Source organism: Didymella exigua (genome assembly GCF_010094145.1).
Source record: "Didymella exigua CBS 183.55 unplaced genomic scaffold M421scaffold_69, whole genome shotgun sequence".
NCBI lineage: Eukaryota > Fungi > Ascomycota > Dothideomycetes > Pleosporales > Didymellaceae > Didymella > Didymella exigua.
Window position 1 is genome coordinate 1 of NW_022984843.1, and position 13494 is coordinate 13494.

Genomic DNA, 13494 nt, shown 5'->3' on the forward strand with positions numbered 1-13494 from the left:
CACACTGTGATGAATCACTGTGATAAAAGTTATTGGCAGAACTTTCTAAAAATAGCTGATGACTACCCATTCCTAGACCCTACCTAGCTACCCTACCTATACCTATACCTAGTCACGTGCTACCCTACCTATACCTATACCCAGTCACGTGCTACCCTACCCAAACCGTTTGGGTAGGGTACCTCGTATACCCTACCTAGTTCCTACCCACTAGTCACGTGACTATACCTATACCCTACCCTACCCTACCCATCCGCCAGTCTAGGCGTGTCTATATCTCTGCCTAGTATAAGGAGACTAATATCCTATACAGCTAGAAGCTCTTAGTCTCTAAGAATAGATAGACTAACAATATGCTTAGTCTTAAGTAGTTAAAGCATTTTAACGCGCATATAAGAGCGCAATAGAGGGGGTTGCACAGGCTGCTTATCTTAGACAGCTATAAGAGCCACCTTAACTAGGAATTTAAGGACTACTACTAGGAGAACAGAGTCCTTACCCTCTATATACCTCCTTACTTATTACACATGCTTTAGCTACTTAATATAGTATATTTCTTGCTATTAAAACTAAGGTACTCCTAACGCGTACAAGCCTTAGCATCCTAACACGTCTTCTATATTAATAAAGAAGCCTTCCTTCTAGCCTTTAGAGACGCGTTTTTTAACGTGTTTATATACAAGAACTATAAAACCGATTAACCTGCAGGCAGTCCTTAATTAGCTTAAAGTGCAATTTTATACCCCTCTACTAATACCTCTACTAGAAATACTATAGCAATCTAGAACCCTAAGCAATACCTACAAATTTAGGTTATAATTAAAGCTTATTAGTAAGCACTTTATATAGTTACTAATATCTACTTATAAGGGGTTCTTCAAGCTTATTAAAGGAGCTAAAGAGATGCTATATAAAAATGTGCTTATTAAGGCTTGTGTATAGGAGCTTAAAGAGTAACTAGCAGAGATAATAAAGCGCAAGACTTAAAAAAGAAAGCAGATCTAGTATAGGGGCATAATAGAGTACAGTGAAGCAGCATTGTTAGTAGCTAGAAGCGCAGCTGCAGCTTGTACAGTGTTAAAGAAAGCGCGTAGTAGTAGTAGTTAAGAAAGAGCACAGCCAGGTTAACAGCACTGTAGTAACTGTGGGAAGACTAGGCACAACGCTTATACGTGCTAGAAAGATGTAGAAGAAGAGTCTGCATCTAATGCAAGTGCGTTGTACGTAGGTTCTGCAGCAAGTAGTAAGTAATTGCTTGTCCTGTACATGGTGTTCACAATGCCAAGAAAAAGTGTCTAGCTCAGTGGTGTGTCTGGCTCGGTGGTGCTTTACGTTAGGCATCACACTTAGGCAAAATGGTCTGCGTTGATATCACAGTTGTGTGTTAACTTGGGCAAAGATAGTGCTTAGGCCGCAGACGGACTTAGATAGCAGCAGCAGGCAGTGCTAAACATTCTAATATTAGTTGCTTGCAAAAGGCTGGCTACACCCCGTGACTTGGTGTAACAACGCAGGCAAGAATAGAGATATCCAGAACAGGTGTGAATCTGCTATGAGGTATATGTCAGGACCGGGCTCCGCCCACTACGGCCATGCAGGCAAAAGGTGTCGGCACACTCGTCGCACCTCCTGCAGCCACTTGACGTCACCTGCTTCTCGCCATTGAAGCGCGTATATGGCGACAAGATCTCAGCCTTAGCACGCAGTCGCAGCAACCACATCAACAAAAAAACCTTCCTACCAGCCTTCAAAGCAATCTATACAAAGGCTTTGACACTAGGGAACACTCGCGTAGGCTTTAGATATGCTGGACTTGTCCCACACAACTCAGACGCAGTGTTATCAAAGCCTGATGTGCGACTCGGTATGCCAACTCCACCAAAGCCGAACGACGTTGCCTGGGAGACGAAGACACCGCACAATGGCCGCGAAATGGACTCTCCGCTCCTCTACCTTTGGAAATTGGGACTGGCTACTGACATACATATCTGCAACAATCCTGCAATGAAAAGCGCCGGCTGCCCCAGACGACATAATCCTTGCTGGAGTTCCCGAAGCACACATTGAGGCTTGGGGAGAAGTAAACATAACTATTTGTAACGGTTGAGAGGAGAAGCAGGTCACGTATTGTTGGCGGTGGTCTGGTGCTACTTCCTCATGTCGTTACCTCAGCTGCATCACAAACACGTCATCAAAACAGACCCCGCAGCGAGCCTTGGAGAGCAGCACAACAACACACAACAACACAATATACTCTCTATACACATTTGCCCTTGATACCGCAACACTATTACCACCGCCAAAGGCACAAAGATCACAACGCTCGAACGGGTGGCCTACATTCTCTACAAGCCTTGTCTCGCTCGCATGTCTGTCATCAAACGTGCATTCCGACTCAGGGAAGAGCATCTTGTATCGTACCGGGGCCCCCGGGAACATACTACTGATCTAACCCGATTGGGAGGCCATTGCCTCCTCGTGCAGCGAAGTGAGCCTCTGAGATATGCAGTCCCACACACAGCGCTGCACTCTTGCTATGCAATAAACAAGAGAAGACCGCAATATTCTGCTTCTCCAGCACGGTCTCGCACGCTTTCCAAGCCACAGCTACATGTGCTTCTCGGACACGCCTGGAAGTGATGCGATCGATTAGGTACTTATCTAGGAACCTTATCGGGATCGAACCACCAACAGAAGATTCGCCGAAGACAATCAACCGTGAACAATGCTCGCAAAATAAAGGCGATCAAATAATCTTGCGCCGAATCGGTCACGAGACAGGGCGACTATCGATCTCATCAAGCTTAAAACAACTGCTTACAATGGCCATCCATGTCTTTCATGCTGTCGACCTCTACACGAAGCTTCACTTCGTATGTAACACCACTTGTGGAAGCTCATTCGAGCGCTGTACGTTCTCAAGAAATCTCCACTACTCTGGTACAAAGAGCTTAGCCAAACCCTTACTGAAGTCGGACTGTGCGAAGTCAAAGATGCACCATGCATGTAGAAGAAGGATAAGCTTCTCGTCTTCTTCTACGTTAACCTGTTTTATCAGTGAGCGCCCCACCTCAGTGAGCGCCCCACGAACACCAGCGAGGCGTACGCGCAGCGACGTAGCTTAGCACCACAACACAAATTTTGTACTCTTGCAACAGTATAGTATTATTTAGAAGCGTCGCTGTTATTTATATCCTTAATTTCTACCTTGCAGGTGCAAGAGTTGTGCCTAATCTCACTGCAACAGCTGCAGCGTCGCCCTGCGCGCACCCTCTTCGCCAGCTCCTCACCCTCCTCACATCTGCCACCCTCCCTTTCAGTAATTAAGTCTGATACCTCGCCAACTGTTAATGTCTCCTCTGCCCAGACGTAGCGTCTCTTGCAACTTTTACGCTTTGTTGCTGCTTTAGTAGCAGTATTAAGGCGCACTATCTCTGCACGCATTAACACCATCTTATAAGCCATCTGCTGCGCGCCTTTTGTCAGCTGCTGCACCTGCTCATTAAGTAAACTTGCTAGAGACCCTTGATAGATTTTCATCCTGTTTTGAACCAGTGTTGATTGCGCCTCCATTTCTTTAGCGTTGCGTGGTGTTTTCGCCTCCCAAGTGGTGTTGACTTGCTGTGGTGGAGTTTGCGTACGCAGCTGCACATCCAGCTTTAATAACACAGCCTGTGGATTATGTGGAGACAATCTAGCGCCTCGAAACCCTGCGCAAGCATTCTCTCTTGTAAACGCCTTCTTAAAAGCTACTTTAAAGGCTGGTAAGAAGGTCTGTTTGCTGATGTGGTTAATGCAATTGCGTGCCAAGGCTGAGATCTGATCACCATACGCGTGCTTCAATGGCGAGAAACAGGCGACGTCAAGCAGCTGCAGGAGGTGCAACAAGTGTGGAGGCATACAGAGGGCAATAATCTTCTTCTCCTTGCAGCAATCCTGGAAATCTATCAAGCAATGGCTCTTGTGGCTGTTAATAATCAGCAGCCTATACGCTCCTACAGGCCTCACATGCGTATTAAAGTAATTAAGCCAGGCAAGCGCTAGATTGTTGTTTGTCTAGCCTGTTAGGCTTACTTAAATAACCTAATTGCGTAGGAGGTCCTTAGTAAACTAGTTAGAGATAAGAACCTTGCCAGCAAAGATGAGGAAGGGTGGGATAACACGCCCTGTTGCGCTGACGCCCTGTATTAACATAGTCTACTTGCAATTACTAGGCTGAAGCTTCTTCGCTTTCCTAGGTTTCTCTATGCCTGTTACAACAAGTTGTGAAGATATCTTGCCTATTAGGAAGCTAGACTTATTAAAGTTATATATGTTGTTATCCACAATACTATACTTCGCCTTTATATTCTGAACTAGCGTGAACTAGGGCTTAATGATCGCTAGGTCTTCGCAGAGAGCTCGCTGGTGATTGTATGGACAAGTCCAGCGCGTGCGCAGCTCAGGTGTACGCTTAATAAACCTGTCAACCCAGCATTTACCAACAGGCTCACCGCCGCAGTCGCGCAGCAGTCTATCAGCTATATCTTGTACGTGTAGCTTTGAGGGCGGTACTCCACGTAGGTTCTCGTCAAGTATACGCTGCAGAATTACCTCCTCTTCTAGCTTTGTCAGGCGCTTTGATCTGGGCTCGCAGTCGCATCTAGAGGGCTTCCCGTCACGTTGTTGTTGTATCATCCTACAAGGAACGCTGTAGACTGCCTCAGCACGTCGCAGGCTTGTAATCTGGTCGCATTTAATGTCAGAGAGGGCAAGCTGCACGTCAGCTTCAGTATAGGGCTTGTGAGGTTGTGGTTGTTGAGACATTACGCGTTGAGTGTCGCGCATGCGCTTTGCTGGTGTTCGTGGGGCGCTCACTGAGGTGGGGCGCTCACTGATAAAACAGGTTAACTACATTGTTATTCTATTTCTGCCAGCTCATGCGACAGCTCCTGGTGACTTCGAGCGGCGACTACTCAACAAGTACGAAATCCAATATTCTGGGGAGACCAGTCGACCGCATCGACTGGGCTATAGCTCCCACAAGCATTATATATCGATGAGATGCAACCGCAAACAAGTACCTCCCTGCAGTCGGAGTCATGTAACATCGTTAAATAAATGGCCGAGACTAAGCGGGGCTACATTCGGGCCTAATGAAAGGCCCTTCGGTACAGACTTCAGAGGTTCAAGTACGGAGCATGCGAATGAGAATATGATAGGCCAGCACTGAGCACCCGTTAGTCTTTTACAAGGAGACTTGTCGTAGAACAGCAATTTTGTATTCTAATATGCCCGTGCTCGCCCCTTGTCAGTTATAGCATGAGGCTACAAGCAAGAACCACGTCAGCTCGATAACGGCAGCCTGAAGATTCCGGAGAAGAACGTGACACGAAGACTTCTCTGAGGTTATAAGGTGGTCGTCGCTCTTGCTATTTGCAGTCAATTCCTATCCTCTCTATCGCCTTCCTTAACACAACTATCAAAGAAAAATATTCAACGAAGACATCATGAAGTTCTTTGCTATCATCTCCGCACTTTGTGCCAGTTCTCTCGCACTTAACGTCCTACAAGAGGACAACACTATTCGTAACATTCAAGATACCGACCTCATCCCCAGACAATTCCCGTCATGCTGCTCCAATGGGTTCTCACCGCCGTGTTCTTGCCCATCTGGTTGTGGTAGTTCATGCAGTGTGAGTTTAGAAGGAAAATACAAGATATGCGATTGGAAATGCTAACGCTATGGAACAGGCCGGTTGTTGCTGATATCGGTACCATGTACATCGTAGCTAATTTTATCTTATTTTGTTAAAGACTTTTAGCGTCTCTTATCTAAATCCTCAATAACTTTTTTCCCTTGCGATCTAGAAACCCAACACTCTAGATTAGTATTAAATACAGAAGTGTATTAATTGGTACGCTATCGGGTTACTAAAAGATTTTGTCCAGTAGATAAAGAGCTATGAAGCCTTGGATTGTTGATTTTCCAAAGCAAAATCAAGTGACCGACTCGCCCGTGTGACCGACTCGCCTGGGGGTATGTTATCAACTTTTTTGCAACTTTGCATTACCAGAAGAGTGCGTCATCTTCAAATAATTTGAAATATGTTCAATCGCTTCTTGAATTGGATTTACTATGGTGGTCTTATGACGCGTCGAAGATGGGACGATTCTCAATGTTGCAATGTCCGGGTGGCGCGTTGGCCGAACCAGCTCGTTGGTTGCGGATAGCACCCAACCAACACATACCCTGTACAATCTTAAAATAAAATAGCACTGCTTTCGCTTGTACTCTTAGAGATGCCTTTTTTACGATAGGTTAACAGACTAACAGAAAAGTAAGCTGAACAGGGCCGGCTTCGACCAGTAATCCAGGGGATATCTCTCACAGGGGCAGACCGACAGAGAAAGCGAACTGAATAGGGCCGGCTTCGAGCAATCCAATAGATCTTTCACATGAGCAGACCGACAGAAAAAGCGAACTGAATAGGGCCGACTTCGGCCAGTAATCCAGGGGATAACTCTCACAGGGGCAGACCGACGGAGAAAGCGAACTGAATAGGGCCGATTTCGGCCAGCAGTCCAGGAGATATCTTTCACACGAGCAGATTGTGTCAAGCCTCAGCTTCGGCCACCAATGCAAGCAAGCCAAAAAGGTATCATGACTCACACGGACGGTCAGCCTGTGCTGGAACAGTATTGACATCGTCAACTAGACACAGGTCAGAGGTGGACTTTGCCACATGCCCGGCCTAACATCTCTACTGCTATACTACCTATTCTTGGGGCTCCAGTATGTGGCGGCTCTTGTTTCAAACGTCTGAAACATTTTAGCAACTTTCTTTAAGGCTTTGCGCTGGGCGAGCAAGGTTATTGGGTTTAATCGGCCTTGGTGATGTGCAAGGCACAATCAAGGTAAGACACTCAAACCTGATCCACCAGGCTGGCACCAGAGAAGCCAGGGTCGCTATATCCGCTTTCGCTAAAGCGGAGTGCTTCACATATGTATCAAGAAGTATGAATGTGTGGAAACTGAGCAGACTCTGATCGTTGATCAAGTGTGAAGAAAGTGATCAAGTTCCTTGTTCTATCTGTGTTGCTGAACGAGCAGAACATATACACAAATGCTGATCCAGCTGTTCCGTGATCACAGCCCTTATCACAGCTCCAAGCTGTATCCGGTCTCTATTACGTGGTCGTGGTGGTCCGCTAATTAGTATCCGATCGGCCGAGTATCGAGACGCTGATCATGTGATATGCATCCTCACCACGTCCCTGCGACACCCTCATCTCGATCCTCTCTGCGAAAGAATGCAATAAGACACAGCTGATATCAGTACCCGCTTAGGATGCTTTAATACTTTCTACTTGCTGAGGAGTCTGAAGGGCAGACCCAACAGCTGATCGCATTAGGAAAGCTAGGAATTGCCTTAAAAAAACGAAATACGAAAGGTGCCAGACCGCTCGTACAGCGTCAACTGTGACAAAACATTGGGGCAGGTATTCTGGTAAGTACAGCACGCTTGACGCTGGAATTCGAAGCGTATATTGAAGTGATATCAAGGTTGACCCTTCCAATGATTTGTTGGATCCAGGTGGTCTATTCGTTCCACGTTGTGATCCTGATGCAAAACTCCATAGACAGGTTTTCACATAAAGCAGTAGTTAAAATGGATGCAAGCATGACAATGAAAGCGCGGGCCGTAATTGTACTGCCACACAGTTAATTCGGTTGCATGTGTGCATAGTCGAAGACTTACATGGAAGCATCTATTGCAAGTAGTACCGCCGTTTTCTTCCCCCTCAGGAACAACATGGTCATTGTCAAAACTAAGCACTGCCTGCGCCGATGCAGATAAGTTCTGGAGGATTAGCACATGGCCATGAATAATCGCAATATCAAGGGGAGTGAAAGCGTCTTGCATCTCCAGAACAAAAACACTTCGGCTTCTCCAATTTTGCGCGATGAGTGACTTGATAACTCTAATACTGTCAGCCCTACATTCTTAATAGAGAGGACTCCAGCTCCTATGCGGGGCGGCGAGTTTACATGGTGTTAATATCAGCTTAAGGATCTCCGATGACCCGCTGGATGCTGCAAAAATTACAAAACTGTCCCCCCTTCGCATCCAAGGTAGAGGCAGCCACATTCTAGGTAAGAAGGTTAATTGATGTCTGTAACTTTGGAATGGAGCAGCTCTACAATCTCCATGTTGCCTTGACATGCTGCGGCGGCCAGAGCGTTGGCGAAGAATTTGCCTGATGCGTGGTTGTTTGCACCTTTCTCCAGCAGCAACTAGAGGATGTCTCTGTTTCCCCCTAAGCAGCGGCCGTGATTGCATTTGTAAAATAGCTACCTTCTCTGTAGATATCCGCACTCTTAAGGAGCAGGTAACTAACTACATCCTTATGTCCCTTTATTAAAGCAGCCCCTAGAGCTGTACTGTAGCGCAAAACAATCTGATTAACGTCTGCTCCACGATCGAGCAAAAGCTCCATAATGTCTTGATGACCTCGAAATAAAGCAGCTGCGAGCGCAGTACCATGAGGAGATAGACCAAGTGCTCCACCCTCAGCGCTGACGTCAGCTCTACTATCAATTAGCAGCAGCACAACTTCTCTGTAGCTGTAGGTCGAAGCTGCTTAGAGTGAGTTGCCATATGACCCTCTAGGTGCATTTACGTCAGCGCCTTTCTGGAGGAGGCACTCCACTACATTGAGGTGACCTTTAGTCGCTCCAGACGTGAGAGGTGTAAGTCTATCTTTGTTGGCGATTGTTGGGTCCACGCCCTTGTTGAGTAACAGCCCAACTATGGTCTGATGACCTTTGATTACCGCCTTTAACAACAGAGATTGTCCGCTCGAATCCTTTTAGTTTACATGGACAATAGTAGTCTTGAGCAGAATCTTGACAACTGCCTCAACCCCTTGTGCAGCGGAAACAGACAATGGCGTACACCTGTTGCTATCCTCAAAGTTCGACTGGAAGTTGTCTTGTTGAAACACAGCTATCAGCATGTCGACTGAACTGCATTGACAGATCTCAAAGTACAGGTCTTTTAGAGCTTGTTCTTGATCTTGAAAATGACCTTAGTTGAAAAGAAGATCTAGCACCTCTGGCGTAGTATCTAATGATTGCTCAAAACCGTAGCACCATTGTCATCCGCGATGTTGACCGCTGTCGGCGCATTTTCGTGGAGCAGCTGTGCATATCTGACAGCCACGAGGAGGGCAGATTCTCTGTACTTGTTGCGATCGGTGGTTGACGCGCTGGAAGAGAGCAGCATATCTACCGGGTTGGTTATGCCTCTTCTAGACGCCACTATGATGGCATGACGATCCTCTGTAGGTGAGAATCTGGGCAATGTAGCGTCTTGAAGTTCTTCCAATTGGACTAGGTTTGCTTCAGCTTTGATGAGCTTCAACAAAAGATTGAGCAGATATTGATAATCCAGGCCTAGTCTGCTGTCCAGGGCGTAGTAGACAGCACCATCCAAGCTGACCTTCTTGGATATGACAAGGTCCAAGAGCGGCGTATCTTTACTGCTAATGGTGAGCGAGACTAACCTGCTATGCTGCACCACGTTGAGTTCGGCGCCTGCTTGTAGTATTTGTAGTACAATCTCCCTAGCCATTTGGTCAAGGGCAATAGTCAATGCTGTGTTGTCTTCATTGTTGGCGACATTCATATCCGCCGCGACCTTGGCTCGCGTTTCCTTGGCTTCATTTTGGTCGGTTCTTTCCTGAGGGTCTTTTAGAAGCACACTCCATCTTTTGACATGCAGATCCAGCAGCATAAAGGACAGGTCGTAATGACCCTCCCTGATAGCTAGCATCAGTGGACTGTTGCTGTTTGAGTCCAAGCGATAGTTCTCCTTGGGGTTAGTCTCAAGGACGGCGGAACACGCGCTCTTCAACCTTCAAGCTGCCAAAATGTGCAGCGCTGTGGCACCTGAGAACCGCAAACCCATCAGCGCATGCACACTGTCGGGATCAAGAGCTCTCCACAAGCAGGTAAGCTTTTGTGAAGCTTCCGAGCTTGATATCTACTGCATAGGTGTGAGAGGATAATGCTAAGCATTTCCCTCCTTCTCCGCCCCCCTAAATATGCTGAAACATGTATTGCGTTGCGTATGGAGCTAGCGGAAATGTTGATGAAAGCAACACTTAAGGCAATTTCACCACTTCTAGGACCTCATCTAGGATCATGTATCGCATGCACAACCTTGAGATCCGAAAATGACCTGCTCCTGCCAAGGTTGGAGTCATTTGTGCAGATGTTGTAAATATGCTCTTGAGTAGACGGTCAAGTAGAAAATCGGCCACTAACTAATGAATTAGATGCGCTTCTTGGTTCCATCCGTCGTTAGGATTGTGCAATTCCCAAAGCCCACGAGTTTGAAACACGAGACTATTGGAAAGGTGTTTAACGCGCCTCTTAAACGCGTTAAGAGTATCAGACTAGGAGCCTATTGAAAGTCTCCCTTGGCCTTTTGTGAAATGCCGTACTGGATTTGCTCGCGTTTTGAGTCTGACTGAATCTCTTTGAGCTGGTCTCTGACATACATATGGATGTCCTTGGCGTCGCGCTCCTAAACAATCACGGACGGGCTGTATTCAAGACTAAGAATTGAATAATGCCTTGATGAAACACAGATCTTGAAATTCGCAATCTTCGTCTCTGCATGTTTGTTGAAGTAAGTCAATAGAGCATTCGCAGGCCCTTTCCCACATTTATCCAGAGCATCAAGAAAAACAACGACTCCTTATGAAGTCAACCTCTCTGTTAAGATACGCGAGAAAGCGTTTGTTTCAATCCTTAAAGACCTTCGTAAGCTTAGTAAGATATTTGGGGAACTTTTCTAGTACAGAGTTTAGAAGAGCGCGGACTATGCCCAGTGAGGTGCGTTGCAGCTTGATCCCCTGTCTATTAATAAAGAAAGACACAATCACGTCTTTAGGCCGCGCCTCCTGTAATGTAGTGAGTGCGAACTTAGTAAGCACAGACTTTCCAGTTCCTAGATGTCCCTTTATCCAGAACAGACCGCGTGAATATTAAGTCCACCTGCAATATGCAGGGTTTGCAAGTAGCCAATGGCAGGTGTCGGTAGCTGTGTGAATGCTGTGATACCTCTGCTCTTGTTCGGGAAATGCGAGTGACCGTAGGCACTCTACGTAGAATAAATGTAGCGTTCTGATTGTGAGACTGGGCTATTGACCTTATTCCTAGCATGAATCTTCTACAGATATAGGACGCAATTAGTGATGGTGATACACGAAGGGGTCTAACAACATACCTTTGCTGTTCAGAGTATGGGAGCGTCAACTTCGAGATTTAGTATACTAACCACGTTACAAGCAATAATGGGAAACCTACACGTTAAAAGTGAATCTCCACTTAGAAAGCTCATTAGGCGTATCTTGACCAGCTGGGGAGTTAGAATTTAGGCGCAAGCCTGTTCAAAGATCAGTCTTGCATTGCTTGAGCGCACACCTGGAATGCACTGACCAGTGGTGCCAGACATAATCCCTTCTGCAGTACGCGCAGAACCCAAATTTGATGCAGATATTACCAAAAGCAACTCTTTCGCATACCCTGCGGCCGTTGCGCCTGCGTATAGCTACCACCGCTTATTTTTGTGCGAATCGGCATAATCGAAAATACCGTGGATGATAAGACACGGAAATCTATTCATAAGCACTACTACCTCTATTTCAAAACACAACACTGTTCCAAGCTCTTGACTCGAGTGATCGTCCCTAATAACTTGATTACCTGAGGCGGTGGTGCCATAATGCACTGCCACTTCCTTGCCACTTTCGCGTGTCTCTCGCAACTCCTGATTTGAAAGATCACAGCTTACGCACGCTGAGCAACGTATGTGACTGTAATCTGCGGCAAACAGGATGTTGGGACCCCCTCTGTCCTGTTGAAACATGGGGATCTGTTCAAGCTTGGCTATATGCTCTGGGGGTCTGCTCTGTTTTCTTATGTGCGCAGCGCGAACAGCGGTTGCAGCAGTGAGTAGGACCCTGGGTGGAGCGTTCAGAGATCCTGTCTGATGAATACCGTCCGATGTAGCCTTTCCCAAGTTGTATTGTACCACTCCCCTGTGTCCCCTCTGTGGTTTACTGACCACGACATCCCCAAGTCTGACATCGGCTTCTTCGCTGGGAACACCGCCTCCAATACCTACCATCAGACCGAAGCGCGTATTGTGGAACGTCGACTGCATCTGTATTGCGGCTTCAGTATCTGAGTCAGTGCCCATTTGTCCTTCTGGAAAAGAAGCAATAACCACATTGTGTTCCCCAACCCGTCCAGAGGCGTATATATTTGTGTCATGGGGTTTGTAGTTGGGAGTGTCATGCGTCTCGTCGAGCGTTTCCTGGGCGGCTGCCAGTTCAACGGCGAGCGCGCAAACCCATCCATGCTATAGTCCTCACAATGTAGCCGGCGTGGCACGTGTCGTTGCTGTTCTCGACGATTGAGGTCGAATCTTCAGGTCTTCTCTGGAAAGGTGAGGCTTTCCGTAGGCTTATCATAGTTTAACTATCCCATTAAGCGATCACATTGTAGGCCTGCGTCTCCATCAGCAGTATTCTAGAAAAAAGAAGGGTCATCTTTACAAGTGCGATCTCGTATTGCAGTCGACCTCGATTCAATTGGGAGCGGGCCAAGCTAGTGGCAAGTGGTTACACGCTGGCTCACTTTCATCACCGTCACATTGTGCTCAATCGAAGTCAAAAGACTTGCTTGTCAACTTCCCATTCGGTGATGTGCTCATCAAATGGCCCTGCCATTCTATTTTAAAGACACTGGTATACTGATCCACTCCACGCATTGACCAAAAGCATGCAGTTACAAGCGAGCGCAGACGCGATATTATCGAGATGGACGCTTTCAAGCATTGATTAGATATGATGTAGAAGCCTGTCAGCATAATGTTATTCTACGCCACTTTACTGAAGCCTTCACACCCATTTATGGCGCTCGCATGCCTTGGAAAACCTCACAGCTAGTCTCACTACATAAACGGGATGGCTTGCGCCTTAGCCTTGCACTCTCGATGTACCAGCTTGAACAAAAAGGCACGCGACACACACTTCTTAAACCGTAATCACCTACACAGCAGCAAGCCTAGCCACGCTCGAATTAGTAAAAGAGGACTTAATACCCGCGTTAACAAGTGTATTCGCGATTCTCCCACGCTCGTGTAAGCTAGTCCATATACTTTCCGCGCACATATAGTTCCCGCGCACCCCACCACGTCACTAGCACTCAGATTGGAGTCGTGATTTCTCAACAACAACGTTTATAATTGCCACTCTGTACACATAGACTGAAGCGTGAGTGCTGCTGCTGCTGCTGCTTTCCGCGCACATATAGTTCCCGCGCACCCCACCACGTCACTAGCACTCAGATTGGAGTCGTGATTTCTCAACAACAACGTTTATAATTGCCACTCTGTACACATAGACTGAAGCGTGAGTGCTGCTGCTGCTGCTGCT

At 46.8% G+C, this 13494-nt stretch overlaps 8 protein-coding genes across 8 annotated transcripts; 2 read left to right on the plus strand and 6 right to left on the minus strand.

Moving 5' to 3' along the window:
• Positions 1-1611: 1611 nt before the first annotated feature.
• M421DRAFT_19472 (uncharacterized protein) lies at positions 1612-1872 on the plus strand (the record flags this gene model as incomplete). Its single annotated transcript, XM_033588040.1, has 1 exon — positions 1612-1872. A coding segment is annotated over one exon (261 nt), but the record flags the coding sequence as incomplete, so codon positions are not given.
• A 673-nt stretch (positions 1873-2545) lies between these two features.
• On the plus strand, positions 2546-3150 carry M421DRAFT_355135 (uncharacterized protein). Its single transcript, XM_033589606.1, has one exon. The coding sequence runs from the start codon at positions 2640-2642 to the stop codon at positions 3123-3125; it is 486 nt and encodes a 161-aa protein (XP_033442745.1). The 5' UTR covers positions 2546-2639; the 3' UTR covers positions 3126-3150.
• Positions 3151-3165: 15 nt separating this feature from the next.
• Positions 3166-3360, minus strand: M421DRAFT_13118 (uncharacterized protein; the record flags this gene model as incomplete). The annotated part of the gene is made up of 1 exon (XM_033587383.1): positions 3166-3360. A coding segment is annotated over one exon (195 nt), but the record flags the coding sequence as incomplete, so codon positions are not given.
• A 1233-nt stretch (positions 3361-4593) lies between these two features.
• Positions 4594-4806, minus strand: M421DRAFT_11521 (uncharacterized protein; the record flags this gene model as incomplete). The annotated part of the gene is made up of 1 exon (XM_033587241.1): positions 4594-4806. A coding segment is annotated over one exon (213 nt), but the record flags the coding sequence as incomplete, so codon positions are not given.
• Positions 4807-8301: 3495 nt separating this feature from the next.
• M421DRAFT_77983 (uncharacterized protein) lies at positions 8302-8598 on the minus strand (the record flags this gene model as incomplete). The annotated part of the gene is made up of 1 exon (XM_033597370.1): positions 8302-8598. A coding segment is annotated over one exon (297 nt), but the record flags the coding sequence as incomplete, so codon positions are not given.
• Positions 8599-8625: 27 nt separating this feature from the next.
• On the minus strand, positions 8626-8853 carry M421DRAFT_77996 (uncharacterized protein; the record flags this gene model as incomplete). Its single annotated transcript, XM_033597371.1, has 1 exon — positions 8626-8853. A coding segment is annotated over one exon (228 nt), but the record flags the coding sequence as incomplete, so codon positions are not given.
• A 257-nt stretch (positions 8854-9110) lies between these two features.
• On the minus strand, positions 9111-9671 carry M421DRAFT_10500 (uncharacterized protein; the record flags this gene model as incomplete). Its single annotated transcript, XM_033587087.1, has 1 exon — positions 9111-9671. The coding sequence occupies one exon, from the start codon at positions 9669-9671 to the stop codon at positions 9111-9113; it is 561 nt and encodes a 186-aa protein (XP_033442750.1).
• Positions 9672-11374: 1703 nt separating this feature from the next.
• M421DRAFT_410541 (purine and uridine phosphorylase) lies at positions 11375-12413 on the minus strand (the record flags this gene model as incomplete). The annotated part of the gene is made up of 2 exons (XM_033590384.1): positions 11375-11438; positions 11492-12413. A coding segment is annotated over one exon (810 nt), but the record flags the coding sequence as incomplete, so codon positions are not given.
• Between the last annotated feature and the right edge of the window lie 1081 nt (positions 12414-13494).